This window comes from Onychostoma macrolepis, chromosome 19 (genome assembly GCF_012432095.1).
Source record: "Onychostoma macrolepis isolate SWU-2019 chromosome 19, ASM1243209v1, whole genome shotgun sequence".
Taxonomy (NCBI): Eukaryota; Metazoa; Chordata; class Actinopteri; order Cypriniformes; family Cyprinidae; genus Onychostoma; species Onychostoma macrolepis.
The window spans coordinates 9817357-9837828 of NC_081173.1; the positions used below are offsets into that span (position 1 = coordinate 9817357).

The window sequence follows — 20472 nt, forward strand, 5'->3', positions numbered from 1 at the left end:
TTGATTATATCCTTACAATGGCACCTGTTAGTGGATATATTAGGCAACAAGTAAACAATCATTTCTCAAATTTTGTGTGTTGGAAGTAGGAGAAACTGGCAAGCGAAAAGATCTGAGTGACTTCGGCAAGGGCCAAATAGTGATGGCTAGAGCAAAATGGCAATCTAAGGAAGAGATGGCAGCAGGATGCACTCTGGGAAGAAGGCAGGCTGACGGAGGCAGTGTTATGCTCTGGGAAATGTTCTGCTGAGAAACCTTGTGTCCAGCATTCATGTGCATGTTATTTTGACGTACCATCTACCTAAAGACTATTGCAGAACACAAACACCCCATCATGGCAATGTGGCCTCTTTCAGCAGGATAATGCATCTGGACGTTTCTAGTCAGTCTGAAGACCTTGATTAGCTGGTTCAGGGCAGTGGCCATGGACACCCATGATCTAGAGGATCTGCTGCATATGTCTTGGTGCCAGAAACCACATGCCCATTTGTAGGTGCTTTCAGCAGTAGACAGGGGTCATCATGGGCACTCTGACCGGTCTGCGGATACTCAACCCCATGCACACGTCTTCTGACAGAAAATTGGGTGTTGGTCCCATCTTCAGCATCTGAACTAAGTCAGCCTGTTACATCCACTATTTGAGAACAGAGTAAATGCTTGTGTACTATATTAATACTGACTTGCAACTCTGAAACCACTGCAACTTAAACTTGAAAATGAATAAACTGACAAAGGATTTCAAACATATTCATATTTCCCTTTTTTTAATCACTCTTGACCATTTTGTATTTGCACTCCATATAGGCCTTTACAACTGCTTGTGTTTTACCAAAGAAAATCAAAAGTATTTGGGAAAAGCAAAGACAATTTAAAGCAATATAGGTCTACATAAAGCCACATTTCTGTGAGAAAGTAATGCAACTAGAGAAAACCCACAAATGCCATAAAACATGTTTCTTTTCTTCTTAAACATCTGTATTAATCACTCCGATATATTGACAGAAGTACATTTACAAACCAGAAGGTGTTTTATTCTTTTATTTGTATCTGGACAAAAAAGAAAAAAAGAAAACAAAAACATTTGTTCAGAATTGTTAATGTATATGTTTGTGTGACATGTTCAGTTTGTGTGTCCGTCACTCATTCATATCGTCGGTAAAGTCAAGTCAGTCACAGTATGGGCAATTGTAGGCAGAGGAGGAAAAAAAAGAGAAGAAGATTTAAATATAAATACATTTGAAAGGAAAGAAATTACCAAACCAGGATACAACATCCACCTGGGCAAGTCTTAATATTGTGTATGAAAAGTACTTAAACATGTAGCATTGTAAACACAGGTGAGTCAGCATTACTAGACACAGCCATATGCATCAGCTCCAGGTTCGGAAGAGACAAAAGTCTCCAAATGTCAACATCTACAAGATCTAGGACGGAAGACCATAAAGACCCAATTTTACATACTTGTGGCCTTTTGTAAATATTTTTGTTTTCTGCACTTCTCAGAAGTTATTTTAAGGAGTAAAGAGCAATGCAAGGACTGCAACTTTAAACTGTGCCAATATAACAATATAACCGTTAAATTTCTGGTTGAATTGTAGTTCACAGAGATACACGGATCATATAACACCCAGTTTTGTTTTGAAAAAAAAAAAAACTTTTGGCTTCTTAAAGTGAATGTCCTTAAATGAGAACAAAACATCTACGAAAGAGGCCTGAAGTGATTTGGATTTGCTGTAATTGTGCTACAGTTAATTACACAGGGAAGTTAGACTTGAAACAACATTGGGTCTACATGGTCAGCTCGTACGCTCATAAACAAGACAAACACACACAAAAAACCTCAACAAGGGCAAGAAAAGAACTTACAGAGTTTCTCCTTCAATTGTTAGCAATTTTTCTCACTTCCTCTATGCCAACAGAACAACGTTCAAAAGGAACACAAGCTAAGCAAACAGTACACACTGAGACAGTATTTCAACATTGCATTGGCCTTGGTTGAAAGTATTAATTAATCCAGCACAATAAATTATGCATTTTTATCTTTATAACTTTGAGTTTACCAATTTGGTGTACAAATAGCAGACCATCACATCTCTACTGAAACTGTGGCAGACAATGTAACCTCTAATTTGTAAGATAAGAAAATAGAGCAGCAATATTTGCACAACATGTGCGCACATTCAAGTAAACAAAAAAGAAAAAAAAAAAAAGAAAAAAAATTCAAAGACATTGATACGCATCAGCCTCTTGTCTTTGTTGGTCTGATTGGCACTTTTGTGAATAGGAGTGCATTTCCATTAAGAGATCGTTTCTTTGCGTTTTTTTGATCAACACACCCGTGGTCTTGTAGACCATTAGATATATTTTAATAAGCATAGTTTACTTCTCTTCCCCCTAAACATTTCAGTCTATTTTCCCATTTCTCTGATGTGTATGGAAATCTGGATGACTGCAGCATCCTCATTCTGAGATGGACTTCCTGTAAATGCAGCAAATGTTATCTAATATCACACAGAACTAGGATTTGAACCAATTTAAAGTTGATACTGTTGTCAAAGAACATCAGATCGTGGAGAGGTACGTTTTCAAAGAGTTAAATTCAAGTCTTGACTTCAAAAAGGTTCTTGAACCAGAATTAGTTTGGAAACCTCCTTTCGGTTATCAGTTCTGATCAGGAAATTGCATCAGATTGACATTTATAGAAGGAAAAGGCTTCTAGATACTAGTCAACCAAACACAGGATGCTGATATAACACATCATCCGTCAGTCAACGTCTCGCTATGTTTTCATAGATACAGGCCCGTCCTAAATCAAATGACCCCTAGCATTCACTCAGAGAAGCATCCTTCGGTCAGTGTACTCTGGAGGTAGAGGAAAAATGCTTCCATAATGACACGAAAAGTTTACTCACAGTTTTAAAGTAAACCACAGTAAATTTCGTATGGGGCGAGGGGTTAATATTCAAACTTTTCATTCAATCCACAGCAGTCCAACATCAAACCCAGGTGTGTTTAACTAGTGCATCAACTCAAAAAGTGCCAAACGGTGGAACAAATCAACGTGAAAAAAAAAAAAGAAAAAGGATTTGGGAGATTATGGAAGTCATTTCCCCTCTGTTTTATGCTAATCTGTTTGTGTACATGTTTATGAAGTGTATGCTGGTCTTGTATGCATGTGTGCAAGGTGTGTGCAAATAGAACATAATATCTTATATATATTTTTTTTTTGCCCATATATTTCATTATTTAAATCAGTATTCCTTGCCATACCTACAGCACCTGCAAAACTACAGAAACCAGAACTACTCCATCTAATGAGTGCAAGCTAATTGTTGAATGAAGATCTGGCAAGGGATACAAAATGATTGTTGAACACCATGCAAAACCCCAACATGCACATACTGAGGGCTGCGCTGAACAAACACCTCGAACCACCCAGAATTACTATGCGCCAATTAATGACGAGAAAAACAGAGCAGAATTAAGACTCCATCATGTGCATCAATCCGGCCCTCAGATGTGTGTATTTCCACCAGAACACATTTCAAAGTTAAAGCCTTTTGATCAAAAGAAGAGTTATTCATAACACTGCACACCACGAACATCCTACAACTAGATATTTCACCTCTGACTGTTTTTAAAAAAAAAAAGAAAGAAAGAAAACTGGGCATCATCTTTACTAAATGGGCTCTTTGGGCCCCACTTTTCCAGTCATTGTCTTTAAACAATAAATGACTTTTTTTGTTAGGATACTCTTTTACTAAAATACCTGGATTATTTCAACACCACCCACCACCACCACGTCAAATAGACTCTACATAAACTCCACTCCCAGCATGTTCTGAAATGATGAATACTAATACTAAGAGAAATTAAACCGCTTCACAAAGGCTTAGAAGAGTGCTTAAATCCTCATGAAACGCATCTGCAGATATTACGGTAGAGTTTCATTTATAAAGCACGGCCATATCAAACACAACCAGGCTCGTTTAATTACCAGGATATGAATAATGAACAAAAAGAGGAATTCTATAACCGCAAAACGAAAAACAAACCAGGATCAAAAGAATAAGATGAAGATCTGGGTTTTCTGATTTTAAATAAATGAGAAAACCATTCTCTCATCTTTCAGTGAAAGGGGAGAACTGTAGCATACCTCCGGTTAAAAAAAAAAAAAAAGACACAGCGCCACGATTTCTACCTGAGGGGGATGATTATATAGCTGCATCACTGAGGGGGAAACAAAAGAAACTAATATCCAGCTCTCTTGTGGGTGACGGGGCAGTGGATATGTTCCCCCGTATGAGACACCTCAGTGTCTAAATAAATCAGTCTGGGTAATGGGTCGAAATTTGGTTCACTCAGATTTCAGTGGTTGAGCGTTTCTGACGTATGTTTTAATACCGGTATTGGGTGTAGGGATGGGTGTAAAGGTAAGGGGCGGCCGGGAAGAGTCAGAAGGCTGGTTATAGCTGGAAGCCCTCCATGGGGGCCTCCTGCTGCGGGAAAAGAAACTGCTGCTGGTTCTCATCCACCTGTGGTGCCAGACTGGCATCCTCTTCCTCTACTCCAAAATAGTGCTCGATGAGGTCAAAGGCTTTCTGGTAGATCTCCTGATTTTCATGACTCTGTAGGAACTCGATTTTGTCCAACCCTGACAGAAAGAGAAAGAGAGTGAGAGTTTACACACACACACACACACAAAAAAAGAAACACCACCTTTTATTCACACTAAATTGATCAAATAGTAGGTTTGCAACAGCATTTATTTGAAATAGATTTTTTAAGGTACCCAGAAAAAAAAAAAAAAAGTTTTCCGAACAACATTGTTTTTTTTTTAATCGAATGAAAAAAATGAAAATTTGAATGTTTTCTGAAGGATCATGTGACACTGACGTCTGAAGAAAATTCAGCAATTTTAAAATATATTAGCATAGATGTTTATTTTAAACGAATAATTTCACAATATTTGTTTTCTTTTCTCTATTACTGATCAAATAAATGCAGTCAAAGTGAACATAAGAAATTTTCAACCCATCCCCATCCCCCACCAAAAAAAAAAAAAAAAAATTAAACCCGAAACTTAACTGACCTATCTACAATAGGCAGATTGTTTTGACATTTCTCATCATATTTGTGATATGTCTCTGAAAATACATACATGCAACTGTAACATAAAATTGATGGTTTGATGAATATAATGTTACCATAGGCTTCCTCTATCAGACTGCAGTAAGGGTTGAGGCCGCTGCCGTTCTGTTTGGCCTCCTGCTCGCCCAGTCTGAGAATGTTCTCCAGACCATTCAGAGCCACCAGAACGATCTTGGAGTCCATCACAGTCAACAGATCACAGAGAGGTTTAATGCAGCCCAAATTCACCAGATACCTACAGAAAAAAACAGATGAGGGATTTTATAAGCAGCAACATGTGTGTCATCATATTCCGTCTTAATTCAATAGGAAAAACCACAATCAAATAACATTGTGCTTGGAATACTGCCCTCGAAAATTAAGTGCAATGGCTGCTTTATTTTTGGCACAGAAAATAATGTATTCCCCCTTCTGCTGCTTTGTGTTATTCGTGGAATGAATTAATTTGTAAAACTAGACATGCACCAGTACGACTGGGACAATATTTGTCCTTCAGTACTTAATTTCTCAGAAAATAAACATCATAATTTAATTTCCCACAATACAAATAACTGAAGATGAGGGAATTTATATTTGGCAAGCCATACCCATCAAATCGCTGTGTGTAATAGAATCTGCATTTCAGATTTAGACACACGTTTAGATTTAGACAATGATGCCATGAGCACGAGCCAAACATCCCAAGGTCAGCAAGTGAACATCAACATTAAGCTAGCAACTGGCACCAGTTTCCTTTCTTGTTCACCGATTCTAGAAAACATTTAAGCAATGTGAAACGTGAAAGGACAGGAAAGCAAAATCAATTTTTATTACAGCCAAAATTATCTTTCAGTCTAAAAGTAGACTAAGAAACATCACAAATAAAGGATCAAGTAAAATTCCTTGAGCACAATCCAAAAGTAAAGCATACTCATAACACATCAGTAATAACAACGTCAAGTCATAACACCACACTTATGTAACACTCGAGTTAAAAATATGTCTCGTACATTATAAATACGATTAGATGAGATCTTAGATGGTAAGTTGTTGCTACACTTACGCCAAAGGAAGCACTCTTTAAGTATTCATTATAGGATGATATATTTAATGAAGCACTGTTTTGGCTGCTGCAAAATACCATAAGTGTATGTCTGCTAAAAACTGAAGCCATTTTCTGTAAGTGTGCATAGTAATAAACACTTTAAGCACACTGCTACTTCCAGACCGTGTGATCTCACTAGACAACATGAAAACCACACTGCAATTCAATCTGGATAAACACATCACAAGTGCTCCCTGGTGAAGAAAACTACTCCAATATTAGCGCTTGAGTTGTGCCATGCTAATAGCCTTCTGAGAAGGCCCAAGTTGGCCAGACGAAGATTGGGGGAGCACTTTAAATGGGCTGTCATGCTAAACTTAAAACTATCTTGAGAATTTGTTTCTGAGGTCAGCTCTAACCCGATTATGTCTTGATGAGCATGGAGCATTATTCTCTGTCAACCAATGGTGTCATGTGACTTGACTGCCTGTCTTGAAAAGCCAGACACATTGACAATCAGCATATTATGTGCGCATGTAAAGAGGGTAAATATTAGAGATACACCAGTCGACTGGCCATCAGTCAGAACCAGACTTTTTTTTTTGTTCCAAACACACAACCGATTTATGTTTTGTTTCATTTAATTTCATCCAATCTCTGTTCCGGACTCTGCTCCTGCACATAAACTGCATTGAAATAATTTCCCAGAGTTTGTAATAGAAATATTACAAAGTATGTAAACAGGATGTTAACAGAGAGACGGGACAAACTGAAGACGGACACAAATACGAGAGCAAAGACACACCTGCATAGAAAATCCTGTAGCAGGCAGAACAAGCTCTAAAAAAAAATCTAAATATTGAACTGGGGGTGGAGGTTTATATGAATGCATCTCTGAAAGTAAATGACTGTCCAGAAAATGTTAGATGGCATTTACCATTATGGCATTATTGTGTAATGCCTATTAAAGTTGTAAAGTCGTATTTTCAATTTCACAACGCTAAAATCAGTATTCAGACATTCATAAAAACAACTGCCGTTTATGCTACATGCATGTAGCATCTTTCTTTGGATCAAGGTTAAAATGCAATGTTTGCTTCTAATTTCAAATGACTACAGATATTTTTTCTTTAAGGCCAATTTGGCATGTAATAGAACAATAAATATTGTTCATGTACTCTTTTGTTCTTTGTTGTCTCTTGATTAGCAATTGGTATCAGCCCATTCACTAATTAAAAAAATAAAAAAAATAATAGGTAATCAGGATTAGCCATAAAAAATATTTTTTATATATATATATATATCCAGTGCATCCTTAGTAAATATGAATTGCAAAGCCAAATGTAGGCTTACAATTACGTCCATGACAAATAAGAGCATAAATTAAGAAAAAGGAAACATCTACTTTAAAAGTATTTTTCTTTTTAGACTTTTCATTCAGTTTTGAAAAATGTTTATACCATTTATCAAATATTTAAACTGAATTACTCTAAAATGTCATGTGGTATAACCAGCAAGTAAAAAGTAACAACATATTTTCCATACACACTTTTTGGTTTTTATATTTCCAAGGAAAAAAGGTACTTTTTATAATTCTCTGGGAAGTCGCACCACATGACATTTTACCAACTGAGCTAACCTGGCCTTGCCATAATGTCAAATTATTTAATTTTAGGTGATTACTTAACCTTGACACACAGTGATACGGGTCTGCAGGGGTCCTCTCTATGAAATCAGTTCATATATTGCTATTGGATCTGCATGTTTTGGCGTTTAACTCGCCAAAAATGAGCTCCATGTCAATGACCCGATTCACAAAGTGATGGCAAATGATACGGCAGTATTTGTGACACTTTAGTCAGAAGTCTGAATGCTTAAAGGGACACGTCACTATTTTTGAAAATGGGCTCATTTTCCAACTCCCCAAGAGTTAAACAGTTGAGTTCTACTGTTTTCGAATCCATTCAGCCGATCTCCGGGTCTGGCGGTAGCACTTTTAGCTGCAGCTTAGCATAGATTGCAGAGTTTAGCTCCAACCCTGAAAAAAACCTCACCTGTCTGTAGCCCTAGTAATTCTGAAGACCTTGATTAGCTTGTTCAGATGTGTTTGATTAGGGTTGGAGCTAAACTCTACAGGACATCAGCACTTCAGGCACGTTGCCTACCCCTGGCATAGATCATTGAATCGGATTAGACCGTTAGCATCTCGCTTAAAAATGACCAAAGAGTTTCGAGATTTTTCCTATTTAAAACTTGACTTCTGTAGTTACATCGTGCACTAAGACTGAAGGAAAATGAAAAGTTGCGATTTTTATAAAATGATACACTTCAGCCTTTAAACCATTTTTCTAAGAAAATGGATGAGACAAAAGTATTCATTATTATATTAATTTAAGCCATTATCAATAAGTTATATTAATTAAATAAACATTTTACTGTTTAGATTTTTAGAATGAATCATCTTCTTATTGTTCCACCAGTTCACACTTACAGCTCTGCGTGTTTGCAGTGTAAAAACTCGAGTCGATTTTCACATTGGTCTGAACAAAAACAACCCAATGTTCCTGCAATACTGCAGTTCTAGGACTGCATAGGACCCTATTTTTTGGGACAGCGCCATCTATTCCAACAGAGGAGACCTGATTCAAACATCAAACAAACAGATGCATGACTAGACTAGATCCATGGAAACTATAATTTTTTATTGTAAGAGCTAGCGTGAACTTAAGTGTTCCAGGGGGTGTCAGCAATCTCCATTTAGCCTATTTAATACAGTTCAATGTGCTGCTGGATGTTGTAAATTAGTATTTGTATTCAAATTATTTTACATTCATTAAAGTACTAATAAATCACACTAATTTGTACCGCAATTGTTTTAACGTTTACTGCACTTTAAGTGGGTCACACATCAGTGCTGCGGCTAATGAACTGAAGTCTTGCACATACACAAGTCTTTCTTTCCAAGAAAACCAAATTTAAAACCAGAATATATAGAATATATTGAAATAAATTAGGTTAAATATTTCAAGAGGGTAACCAATGGGTAGGGTTAGGAGTTGTTTAGGACAATAATTAAGTGTATACAATTAAACCACTACATAATTCCTTAAACAATAATATACAGAATTGCAAGTGCTATAAAATAGTATGAGCCGCTAATATTTATATCCAAATAATATCCAAAGCGACTTACAAATGAGGACAATGGAAGCAATCAAAATCAACAAAAGAGCAATGATATGCAAGAGCTATAACAAGTCTCAATTAGCTTAACAGTACACATAGCAAGATTTTTTTTTAATTACATAAATAAGAAAACAGATAGAATAGAAAAAGAATAGAGCAAGCTAGTGTTAAAGGCCTTTTTTGCTTTTGTTAATTGTATAATAAATAAAAAGAAAAAAGATAGATAGAATACAAAAAGATTAGAAAAGCTAGTATCCTTTTTTTTTTTTTTTTTTTTTTAAAAGAAAACAAGCAGTATATGAATAGAGTTGCAAGTCTAAAAGGGGCACTTAAAAAAAAAATAGAATTAGATTAGAGAATGCTAGAGTTAGAGGGTTAAATAAAGATGGAAGAGATGTGTTTTTAGCCGTTTCTTGAAGATGGCTAAGGACTCAGCTGCTGGGATTGAGTTGGGCAGGTCATTCCACCAGGAGGGAACAGTTAATTTAAAAGTCTATGAAAGTGATTTTGTGCCTCCTTTGGATGAACAATAAAGCGACGTTCACTTACAGAATGCAAGTTTCTAGAGGGCACATAAGTCTGTAGTAGTGAATTTAGGTAAAGGGGTGCAGAGCCAGTGGTGGTTTTGTAGGCAAACATTGAATTTTATGCGAGCAGCTGAATTTTATGGTAGCCAGTGCAAATTGATAAACAGAGGTGTGACGTTCTTCATTTTCTTACATTCTTTTTAGCTCATTAAAAATTAACCGTTTTCCGCGGTAACGGCAGAACACAAAGCTGCCCAGCACTGGACTTTGAAACATGCAGCGCTCATTTATTTATAGCCTTCTGAAGTTTAATCGACATTCTGGTCTGTAACCAAATTTAAGACCCCTTGAAATCATAATTAAGACTTTCTTGTACAATTTAAGACTTGTGACTTTAAATTTCATACAAGTAAATTTAAGACTTTTTAAGGACCCGCGGGAACCCTGTATTACGCAGCGTCTCTCACAAATGTCTCCATGGTTGCAAGACAAGCTCCTCCCTGTGTAAGCAGGTGGTCACATTGGTTAGGTTGACGGACGTTAGCCTATTTTCAGGTGCTGCGTACTATCATTGCTCCTGCTGCAGCCATGGTACAGCAGCAAAGTTCCTTGATTATTATGCCGGAATGAGAGTATAGTTCTTAGCCATATCAACTTTTCATTTTCCATCAGTCTTAGTACACGATGTAACTACAGAAGAGTCAAGGTTTAAATAGGAAAAATAAATCAAAACTCTTTGGTCATTTTTGAGCGAGATGCTAACGGTCTAATCAGATTCAATGATCTATGCTAAGCTGCAGCTAAAAGTGGTACTGCCAGACCCGGAGATCGGCTGAATGGATTCGAAAACGGTAAAACTCAACTGTTTAACTCTTGGGGAGTTGGAAAATGAGCCTATTTTCAAAAATAGTGGCGTGTTCCTTTAAGATGCTTAAAACAAGCCGTTTGAAAGCTCACGCTGAGAGCTCACCTGATCTGCTCGGGTGTGCCACCTGACGTGGCATTAGTGATCGCCCACGCCGCCTCCTTCCTGGTGCGGAATTCAGCTTTCTGTAGGATATCTATCAAGACTGGGAAGATGTTTGCATCTATTACGGCCTGCAGAAGATGATGATGATGACAGGTGAGAAAAAGAACAGAAGATTAAAGTCATCCTTAAATCCAAAAATAAATCCTAAGTAGACACTACAAACAAATTCACTCCTTTGAAGGTTTGAGGCCGCAGCCGTGTAACCCTGCCACACATGATAAACAAGCTGAGCCCTGCGAATGTGCCTCTAGGTAGCAGATGTGGAGTGTGGGTCATGGTGTACCTGAATCTGCGCTCTGTTTCCTGCTGTGATGTTGGAGATAGTCCAGCAGGCCTCCTTCCTGATGGATTCCTTGGCGCTACTGAGCAGGTGCAGGAGACAGGGGAGAGCTGAACAGTTCAACACCACCTAGGGCAGAAAGAATAGGAGCATAAGGAGACCATCCATCTCCTGTTCGAAACCAGAGATAATCATACATGAAGACGAATAAACACATCTGTTCACACACAAACACACCTGTGTCTGAATGTCATCTCCTGTAACAATGTTTCCAACGGCCCTCAGAGCAGGAGAGGCCACCTTGTAATCGGTGTGCCTGCAAGAAAAGAGGAAACTGGTCAGCCATCAAGACCAGTACTTCTCAACCTTTATGAATCAAAAGGTCCCCTGTTGTCCAACACAATATTTGAAAGACCCCCCTGATACAGATCTTAGTCAGGGTAGAGCCATATTTAATTTTTGACAGGAATGAAAACAAGACTGTGAGGGATAGAAGTACAGAGCGTTCAATAGATTGCACTGTTGTTTAACAACGTACCGATTGTTCAGCTGAAAAAAACTCCTTTCTGAAAAATGTTCAAGTAGACAAACACTCCATAAAACAGTTTTGAAAGACACGATTTTATACAGTGCAAGTCTGTCCCCTCACAGGTTCATTTTCATTTATTTTAAATTAAATATGGCATGTAACCTGACTAAAGTTAATAGATATTTTCTGCATTGCAGCCATTTTCAGACTTAACATATAAACATATTAACATATAAAATGAATGAACCATGACTCATTTTGTGATTCCAGCAGTTTGAAGATTTTTTTTTTCCCAATAAAAACAATTAATTGTAAGCAAAAAAAAAAATCTGTATAATCTTGATTTTATCTGTTTTGTTTAGCACTTTAACTCAGAGTAGTGTTTGATTATTTTAGTACATTAATAATAATATAACCTGCCATAAAATCATTGCATGAATAGCATGAATCATTTTAAAAACATCCATGTTCGAGTTTCCCAGAAGTAGTCTTGTCATACTTTCCCTTTTCATTATACAGTCAAATGTGGTGGATTTACACAAGTTCACGTTTTTAGTTATGTCCTGCTGAATATTCAGTTTCACTTTGAAATATGTCATTATGGAACTAAATGTTCCAGAAAACCAGTTTCAATATGACCTAGAAATGACAATGTAGCTGACTCACATGAGCAGCTCCACCAGCCTCCTGCAGACCCCTGAATCAATAACTGCCTGGATCTTCTCATTGGGTCCATCGGAGAGATAGGACAAAGCCCAACAGGCATCCGCCAGCAGGTCTGAATCACTGCTGAACAAAAGACGGGACAGCACAGGCAGGCATGGAGACACCTATAAGAGCAAAAGACAGCTTTCAATATGAAGTCTGTGGAATATGTAAATGGAATTTATGTCTAGAATGATGTATACAAATTTTTTTTAAAAACTGCACAATGACATGAGTCATGCGTGTAAACACACTTCTTTCATTTGATACACTACTGTTTCAAAGCTTGGGGCTGGAAAGATTTTCAGGTCACAAATTATTTGAATTTATTTGATCAAAAATATAGTAAAAACTATATTGGGAAAAATTATTACAATTTAAAACCACCGTTTTCCATTTGAACAATCTTTTTGATCATGATGTTTTTAAATTTGCAACTTATTCCTGCAATGACAAAGCTAAATTTTCGGCAGCCATTACTCTAGTCTTCATTGTCATGAGACACTGAGACTTATGACACGCAAAAAATCTTCAGAAATCATTCTAATATACATGTTGTTCTACATATACTGCTTATTATTTTGTGATTATTTTTATCCAGGACCATTTAGTGAATAGAAAGTTATTAAAAGTTAAAAATGAAACAGAAATATTTCATAACATTATTATTATTTATTTATATATCATGATATCTTCCACAACGTTTTTTTTTTTCCATTAAAAATGTTTTAAAAAATAATAAATGTATTTACTGTATCTTTTGATCAATTAAATGCACCCATGTTTCTTTATAAAAAAAAATGAATGAACCTGCATTCAAGTCAGTTAAGCATTTCATAGTAGGGTGTTTTGGGTAGTTGCCAGGGTGTAATGGCTGATTGCTAGGGCACTCTTACTTCATAGCTCAAGTTAAACAAGCTCACCATAAGCCTATAGGATATACTGCAGATACTGTATAAAGAGTGGCATTGCTGTACATTTATTTATTATTATTTTAGTATCACATTTGTACCCAATTTGCTTGTACCCGTGACATCTCTATCATCCTGTAAAGTGTAAAGTGCTTACTTAAAGAAAATAAAAGTGTTGTCAAGGGACAGATAAGCAGTACAGACCTTTTCAAAGTCTGGGGGTGGACTTTTGCCTCTGCAGAGGTTGGACAAGGCCCACACAGCATTCCTGGTCATTGTGAGACGGGTTGATTTGGTCAGCAGCCTGGGGATGAAAAAGTATCATTAAGGAAACAATCAATCCTTATCTTCAGCAAAAATGTTTGTTTCTTCTGCAGATGATGTTAAATTCACTGCTACATCAGATAAATACCAGTACTGTAGCCTCATATAAGGTGAACAGAAAAACCGAGCACTCACATTAGTAGAGGAGGAAGGATATTACAGTTTAGCACATAATCTCTGCACACAGCGCTGTCTCCCGCAATGTTCCCCAAAGCCCAAACAGCCTGTCACATGAAGATTCATTAACATACCCACATGGGATTTATACTCATTTAGCACAAAACAAGGTGACTTATCCCTTGCAGCTTTATAACTTGTACCTGCTCCTGCACATCTTCAAACTCTGAATTGAGAAGCTCAATAAAGACAGGTACGGCACCGGCCTCGATCACAAACTTCGTCTGCTGAGATGTTCCAGATGCAATGTTGGTCAGTGCCCAAGCGGCCTCAAACTGAGGGGAAAAAAAGCACATACTTTCAAGGATCTGACTTTAGAGCTGGAGAAAGTAGTTTAGCTTTCATCATATCTCACCTGTAATGTGCAATTTGTACTTTTCTGAAGGAACTCAACAAATCTATTCACAACTCCTGGTGTGCTTATCACCTCGTCAATAGGAGGGTTTGGTTCTGAACAACACAAAGACTGAATTATTAAAACTCTTCCACACTTCTAGGCAGCTCCAGACATGTTTTTGTGTCAGATACCTTTGGAAAGTAGTTTTCTGAACCTCTGTGTTGTGACCAGTTGTAATTCATGATCTTCAGAGAAAAGCATTTCAACCATGTCTCTTGTAATTACTCCATCCTAAAACAAAAACAGGACAAACTTGGTCTAGATCAATGACCGTAATTTGTTTTCAGCCCAGGTTTGCACCTCTGAGAAGTCCAAATCAATAGCACTTATTGAATTAAGGGGTCATAATGCACTACTAACAACAGTCCCAGTGTTACCTCTGCCTGTAAGTGACATAATGGCAGAAGGCAAACTATGCATTTGGGTTTGAACTCACTGGGGCTGTGGTGGAGGAGATGAAGGAATCCATAAGTGGACTGTCAAACATCCCCCCTTCTTCACCAAGCAGCTCCACATTTCTCCTCTTAAACAGCTGCCAAGAGAAAGAGAGAGAATCAATGGTGCAAACTGCATCAATTGATGTGACAGTTAAAGTTAACATGAAACAGCGTTCACAGATCATTTAACTTCTTTAACAGAATGCAATTTAAACTGCAACAGGAGAGTCAATAAGAAAAGGATGTAGTATGGGATAATATTACAAAATTGTTCTATTTCAAATAAATTGAGTTTATTATATTTTCAGGTTACCTTTAAAAGACAGTACATGTTGCAGAGGAAATGAAAAGGAAGAAAAAGAAAGAAAAGTGGACAGTCACCTGTTGCTCTCGTTTCTGTTTCCTCAGCTGAATGCCTTCCTCCTCTCTTCTCCGACGCATCTCATCCAGGTTGAGTGCTTTGTTCTTGTAGCGGTTCATTCTGAAATTATCCTTCGCAGGACTTCCTGAAGGCTCTGCAGAACAGAACGAATCAGCAACGGTTTATAGACATATCCAAAAACACAACGGATAATTAATAGTCTGCTTTGATTCTAGATAAACCATGATAATCAACCTCCCAACCACTCTCTCGCTGCATACTATCCATCCTAAATAATATGCACGATTAGCATTAGTATTTTTCAAATCTCCAGTCTCACTGATAAAACATGAGTAGTACAATCCAATGAAACAGAAAAAGGTTTTTGTTTTGTCTACTTTAGATTATGTGTGACATCACAGCTCAGATATAAGTTTCCCAAGAGCACTTAAAGCTTTTAATTAGAAGCAGGTGTCCACATAATCTTGGCCATACAGTATGTTTTATTACATAAGTGCATGACAAAACAAAAGCCTACTATTTATTCATTAAAGAATCCTAAATAAAAAAATATCAAGGTTTCCACAAAAAAAAAAAAAAAAAAAAAGTAAAAAAATGAAGCAGTGAAACTGTTTTCAACATTGATAATAATAATAATAATAAGAAATGTTTCTTGAGCAGCAAATCAGCATATTAGCATAATTTCTGAAGGATCATGTCACAATGAAGACTTAAGTAATGATGCTGAAAATTCAGCTTTACCATCACAGGAATAAATTACATTTTAATATTTATTTAATTCATTACAACAGAAAACAGTTATTGTAAATTTTAACAATTTCACAATATTACTGTTTTTACGATTAAATAAATGCAGCCTTGGGGAACATAAGAGACTTAAACATTTGAAGTTTTACTTTTGAATGGTAGTGTATATAAACAATCTTTGTCTAAATAAGAATAAATATCTTGATTTGAAGTCTGCGAATTGGGATGCAGAGCCTGTTTTCAAACGGCCAATGAAAACTGCATAGTTCATATTTCTGTCAATGAGTTGCTAGTGAGGAAACGACGAGTGCAAGACCTGCACAAGCTGTCCACGGTGGACAAATATGCTCATGTCTTTGGTCATCTTGACAGGAAAAACAAAACGGCTGTGACAATTTCAATTGGTGTGCAGTCTGCAAGAGCGCACATGTCGTCAGTAACGAGACGAAAATGAATGTGGAAGTGCATAGCTTATTAAACCCTTCCCTTCAAAACATAACAATGAACGTTGGAGAAATTGTTCAGCAATCTCAGCAGCTATCTCCACCTTCATTACTCACTTTGGTCTGTTTGTGCTGAGCACAACACACTTGAACAGAGCCACCCGGAGTCAGTGAGCAAAACCACTTTTAGTGAGGGCGTCTAAACGCTGTTTGCATGAGCAAGCAGCTAAAGCAGCCTGTCTCAGCATTTGTGCGGCACTGAGAGCAGAGGAGGCTACGAATGATGACTGGCTAATGCTACTGAATGCACATCAGGGCACTAACAGACAAAGCGCCTGAGGGTACAGTTTCTGATCTTGGATCCGCTCCCATTCTTTCTGTATGATCTTATTGTAGTCTCTCAAAGGGGGAAAATAACCCAAAATCAGCACTGGCACCATGTGAAGGCCTCCATAACCTTCAATCAGTAAAGATCTGCAGTTCTGGGGCAGAGAGCTATCACAAGTTTCAGCTTGACTGTTAGAAATCAGGCTTCCTGATGGGTGAGGCCTTCCTCCTAACTTATAGAAGGCTACATTCCAATTTATCTGCTCATGAACAATATTATAGGCCATGGCTTAAAGGAACAGTTTGCCCAAAAATGACATGTCACCATTTACTGTTGTTTCAAACCCATATGGGAAGAATTTTTGAATAATCTACACTCAAAAGATTGAAGTCAGTAAAATGTATTAATGTTTTTGAAAATGTGTCTTATGCTCACCAAAGTGGAATTCATTTGATCAAAAATAAGTAAAAATATTAATATTGTGAAGTTATTACAGTTTAAAATAACTGCTTTCTATTTTTATACATTTTAAAATTTATACCTGTGATGCAAAACTGAATTTTCACCAGAATTACTCGTTTTCAGTGTCATATGATCCTTCAGAAATCATTCTACTGTCAACTATCAATGTTGAAAACAGTTGTGCTGTTTTATATTTTTGTGGTAACTGTGATACATTTTCTTTTTCAGGATTATCTGATGTTCAAAAGAACATTTATCTGAAATAAAATCTCTTGTAACATTATAAAAGTCTTTACTGTAGCTTTTGATTACTTGAATGAAATATTTTTAATTCGGTAAGGATAACTTAATATTCAAAACAGAAAAATAAATCTAAAGAGCAAACCCTCAACTTATGAATTGTAGAGTAACTGGTTGCTGTTTTCCATGTAACTAAAATAAATAGGGAGTGGGAATTGGAGCTTTCAAGGGTACACAAAATCAAGACCATATTTTTGCGTCATGAGCTAAACTTGAGAACTTGATCAATCAGATTCATAAATTATATTCAGACCAAATCACTGGGGACAAAAAAAAGAAGAAAAAAAAGGGGGGTTTTCATAAATTGAACATGCTAAGTAAAGCAATGACAGATGTCAAGATTTTCAGTGAACAAATTATTTTTTGTTATTCTGGAGTATGACAGCCCCAGTTCACTTTCATTACATTAGGTTATGTTCTCCATGGAAGAAAGACAGTCATAAGGATCTGGAACAACATAAGAATGAGTAGGATGTTCATTTACAGATGAACTATTCCTTTAAGAAGAGAAAGAACAGCAATGACTCTGTTCTACAAATTTAGATGGGATGACAACTTGACAAGCAAGCTGTGGCTCTGCCCGACTCAAGCGCTCCATTACATAGTTGCCCATCACATGGGCCTCACAAATAGCAGAGTGGGCTGGGCCCCTGTCGCAGAACTATTTTAAAGAAGTGTGTTTGCTATGGCTTAAAGACGGAGCACCAGGGAAAAACAGCAGACGCGATCAGGGTGTAGACTATCCAAAGTTCAACCTGCAAAATCACTCACTGCTCTTTGACTGAACAGCTTTTGTAGCTTTAATAAGGATCTATTTATATAATTTACACAGTACTATGCAGTGTTTTTACATTCAGCTTCTGTAGTATGTCTCACCTGAATACTATTGTTATATGTACCATTGTATGTATCTGTACTTGTAATTTGTTTATTTGTTCTTATTTTATTGCTGACTGTTTACTTGTCTTATATAATGTTTGAACTTTATATTAGATAAGCTAGTAGTTTTTTCAAGAAATTCACTATTATCTGAATTTTTGGTGTTGTAACAACCTTAAAAAAACAAACAAAAATAACATTGGCCTGTCTGGGAAAAAAATAAAAAATACAAAAATAAAATCCACAGTGTTGAGCAGAGTGTAAAAGAAATGGATCTTCTCAGTATCAAATTTGCACCATGGAAAGCAATAAAAAGCCAAACTCTCAGACTTAAACTGACCCATACTCAAATTGCAAACTGAAATGCCACAGTGTGTGAAAACTTCTAAATTGTCATGGAAAAGCTGCCAGGTATCACATTAATTTCCACTGTGATGATTCATTGAAATAGTAGCCCATAAGACTGGAAAGACCAAGTCAGCAGCAGTCAGATTCTGACACCCTACCTGACCGTCCTGTCTGTATCGTCCCTGTCCCAACCTCTTCCTCCCTTCAAACAGGCCATTCAATAGTACTCTCTAAAGCTGAGGGTCCAAGTAATATTTAACAGACATGTACCATGAGTGAGGTTTTATTACTCCTCCTGACAACACAGCGAAGGGGTTACAAAAAGAAACAGCCCAACTACTACATTCGATGTGGTAAACATATACGGATTTAACACAAAAACTACCAGCTCTCAGGGTTGGTCACATGTTACAGCTGACTGGTGAACTCACTGACATTGGAGCCAATGTGATTGTTTAGTCCGTCTAAATCCAGTCAGGTGTCTACCTAAACAGCATGCGTGACCGTCGTTTATGTACACAATAGCAGTTCACTAGGTTCTTCAACATGTAATGTCACAGCATTTCCTCTTCATCCACTGTGTAGACTCAAATATGAGACGATGTCACAATCTCTAACTGAACATGCTAAACATGACCAAGCGTTTAACCGGCAAAGACTCAAAACCTCCTTCCACCTCAGTCAACACCCAATATATCTCACAAGCGTCTGTTATAAAGGCGTTTTAGCTTCAAATATCTGTTCTGAGGCTCACTGGTAAACACATATGTCGAGTACAGCGATGTGCTAAGCTAACTGGCCCTTTACACTCATGCTTCAACTGACATGATGTAGCTTCTCACGGCTTTTCAGCTACAGATTTGATCCCTAAAGACCGCAAATAACAGAACTAACGCATCAAAAAACAGTATAGGTTGTATACTTACCCATCGTGCTTTCTTTACTGATATACGATTTGATGACTGGTTATATCGACGCTGTAATCTTAACACTCTCCTTGTCTTCCAGAATTTGCTCCTCACAAACAATATGTCGGTGATCTACGGAGAGCCGAAGGAGACAAACGCGACGACGGCGTTTCCAATTTGAATTCTAAGAAACGCTGAGCCTATCATCATCAGTGTGTGTCAGAATTAAACCGACACAATATTATATCACTGTTATATCATTATAATATTTTTATTCTCTAACGTAGGCCTATTTCTGGGTGATTTACTAGGCTACATAATAACAAATTAGGAAAATATAATATATGATATACTAGGATAATAATATTTCTTCCTAAAATATTCAATGGACTATTTTGCTAAATACGCTTGTCAGTACACAATATACACATATTTTCGGCAAAACTGGCGGAAGCATATTGTGCATATTAACACAAACAATAACAAGAGAAATGTTCAATTACTAAGTAGGGTGAATTCAGGTAAAGTGGGCCACTTGTTGTAAAACATATAATTTAGATCCCAAGATGTGTTTTTTCTTCTTCTTTTCTTTACTTTTTCTTTTTAATTTTTGTTCATTTTAAGGTCCAGCTATAATATTTCAAATTTAAATACAGTTCATATAAAGTGTTATTTTCAAGATATATACCATTAAACATTTTGAGGTCATGTACTCCAGACAAATTTATTTTCAGGTAAAGTGGGCCATCTGGTCTGGTAAAGTGGGCCATCCCTTATTTATCAAAAATGATTCTGCATCTTAATTTAAAATCACATGATTTATTAACATATATTATCAGACAAACATATTTAACAAATACAAAAATACATAACTTGCAGGTGATAAGTAAAATAAATCATGTGTAAATCCTCATCTTAATTCATTTATGAAATTTTCCAAACAACTAAAACAACATGTTATATTGACACTAACTTTGATTAAATCTGAATATCAAAA

At 36.7% G+C, this 20472-nt stretch overlaps 1 protein-coding gene across 1 annotated transcript; it reads right to left on the reverse strand.

Annotated features, from left to right (window-relative positions):
• Positions 1-1023: 1023 nt before the first annotated feature.
• Positions 1024-19628, reverse strand: kpna6 (karyopherin alpha 6 (importin alpha 7)). Its single transcript, XM_058753670.1, has 14 exons — positions 19494-19628; positions 15060-15193; positions 14678-14773; positions 14373-14472; positions 14200-14294; positions 13988-14119; positions 13803-13891; positions 13548-13647; positions 12394-12557; positions 11436-11514; positions 11202-11327; positions 10859-10986; positions 5208-5386; positions 1024-4654 (listed from the first exon to the last, which is right to left on the reverse strand). Exons 1-14 carry the CDS (start codon positions 19495-19497, stop codon positions 4467-4469), a joined length of 1614 nt encoding a protein of 537 aa, XP_058609653.1. The 5' UTR covers positions 19498-19628; the 3' UTR covers positions 1024-4466.
• Positions 19629-20472: the final 844 nt, after the last annotated feature.

Excerpts from the sequence above, each read along its gene's own strand:
- kpna6 (XM_058753670.1), bottom strand. Across the intron at positions 14,473-14,677 it reads TCTCCTCCACCACAGCCCCA|GATGGAGTAATTACAAGAGA; the intron begins GTGAGTTCAAAC and ends TTTTTGTTTTAG. Across the intron at positions 12,558-13,547 it reads CACCCCCAGACTTTGAAAAG|GTGTCTCCATGCCTGCCTGT; the intron begins GTCTGTACTGCT and ends TTGCTCTTATAG.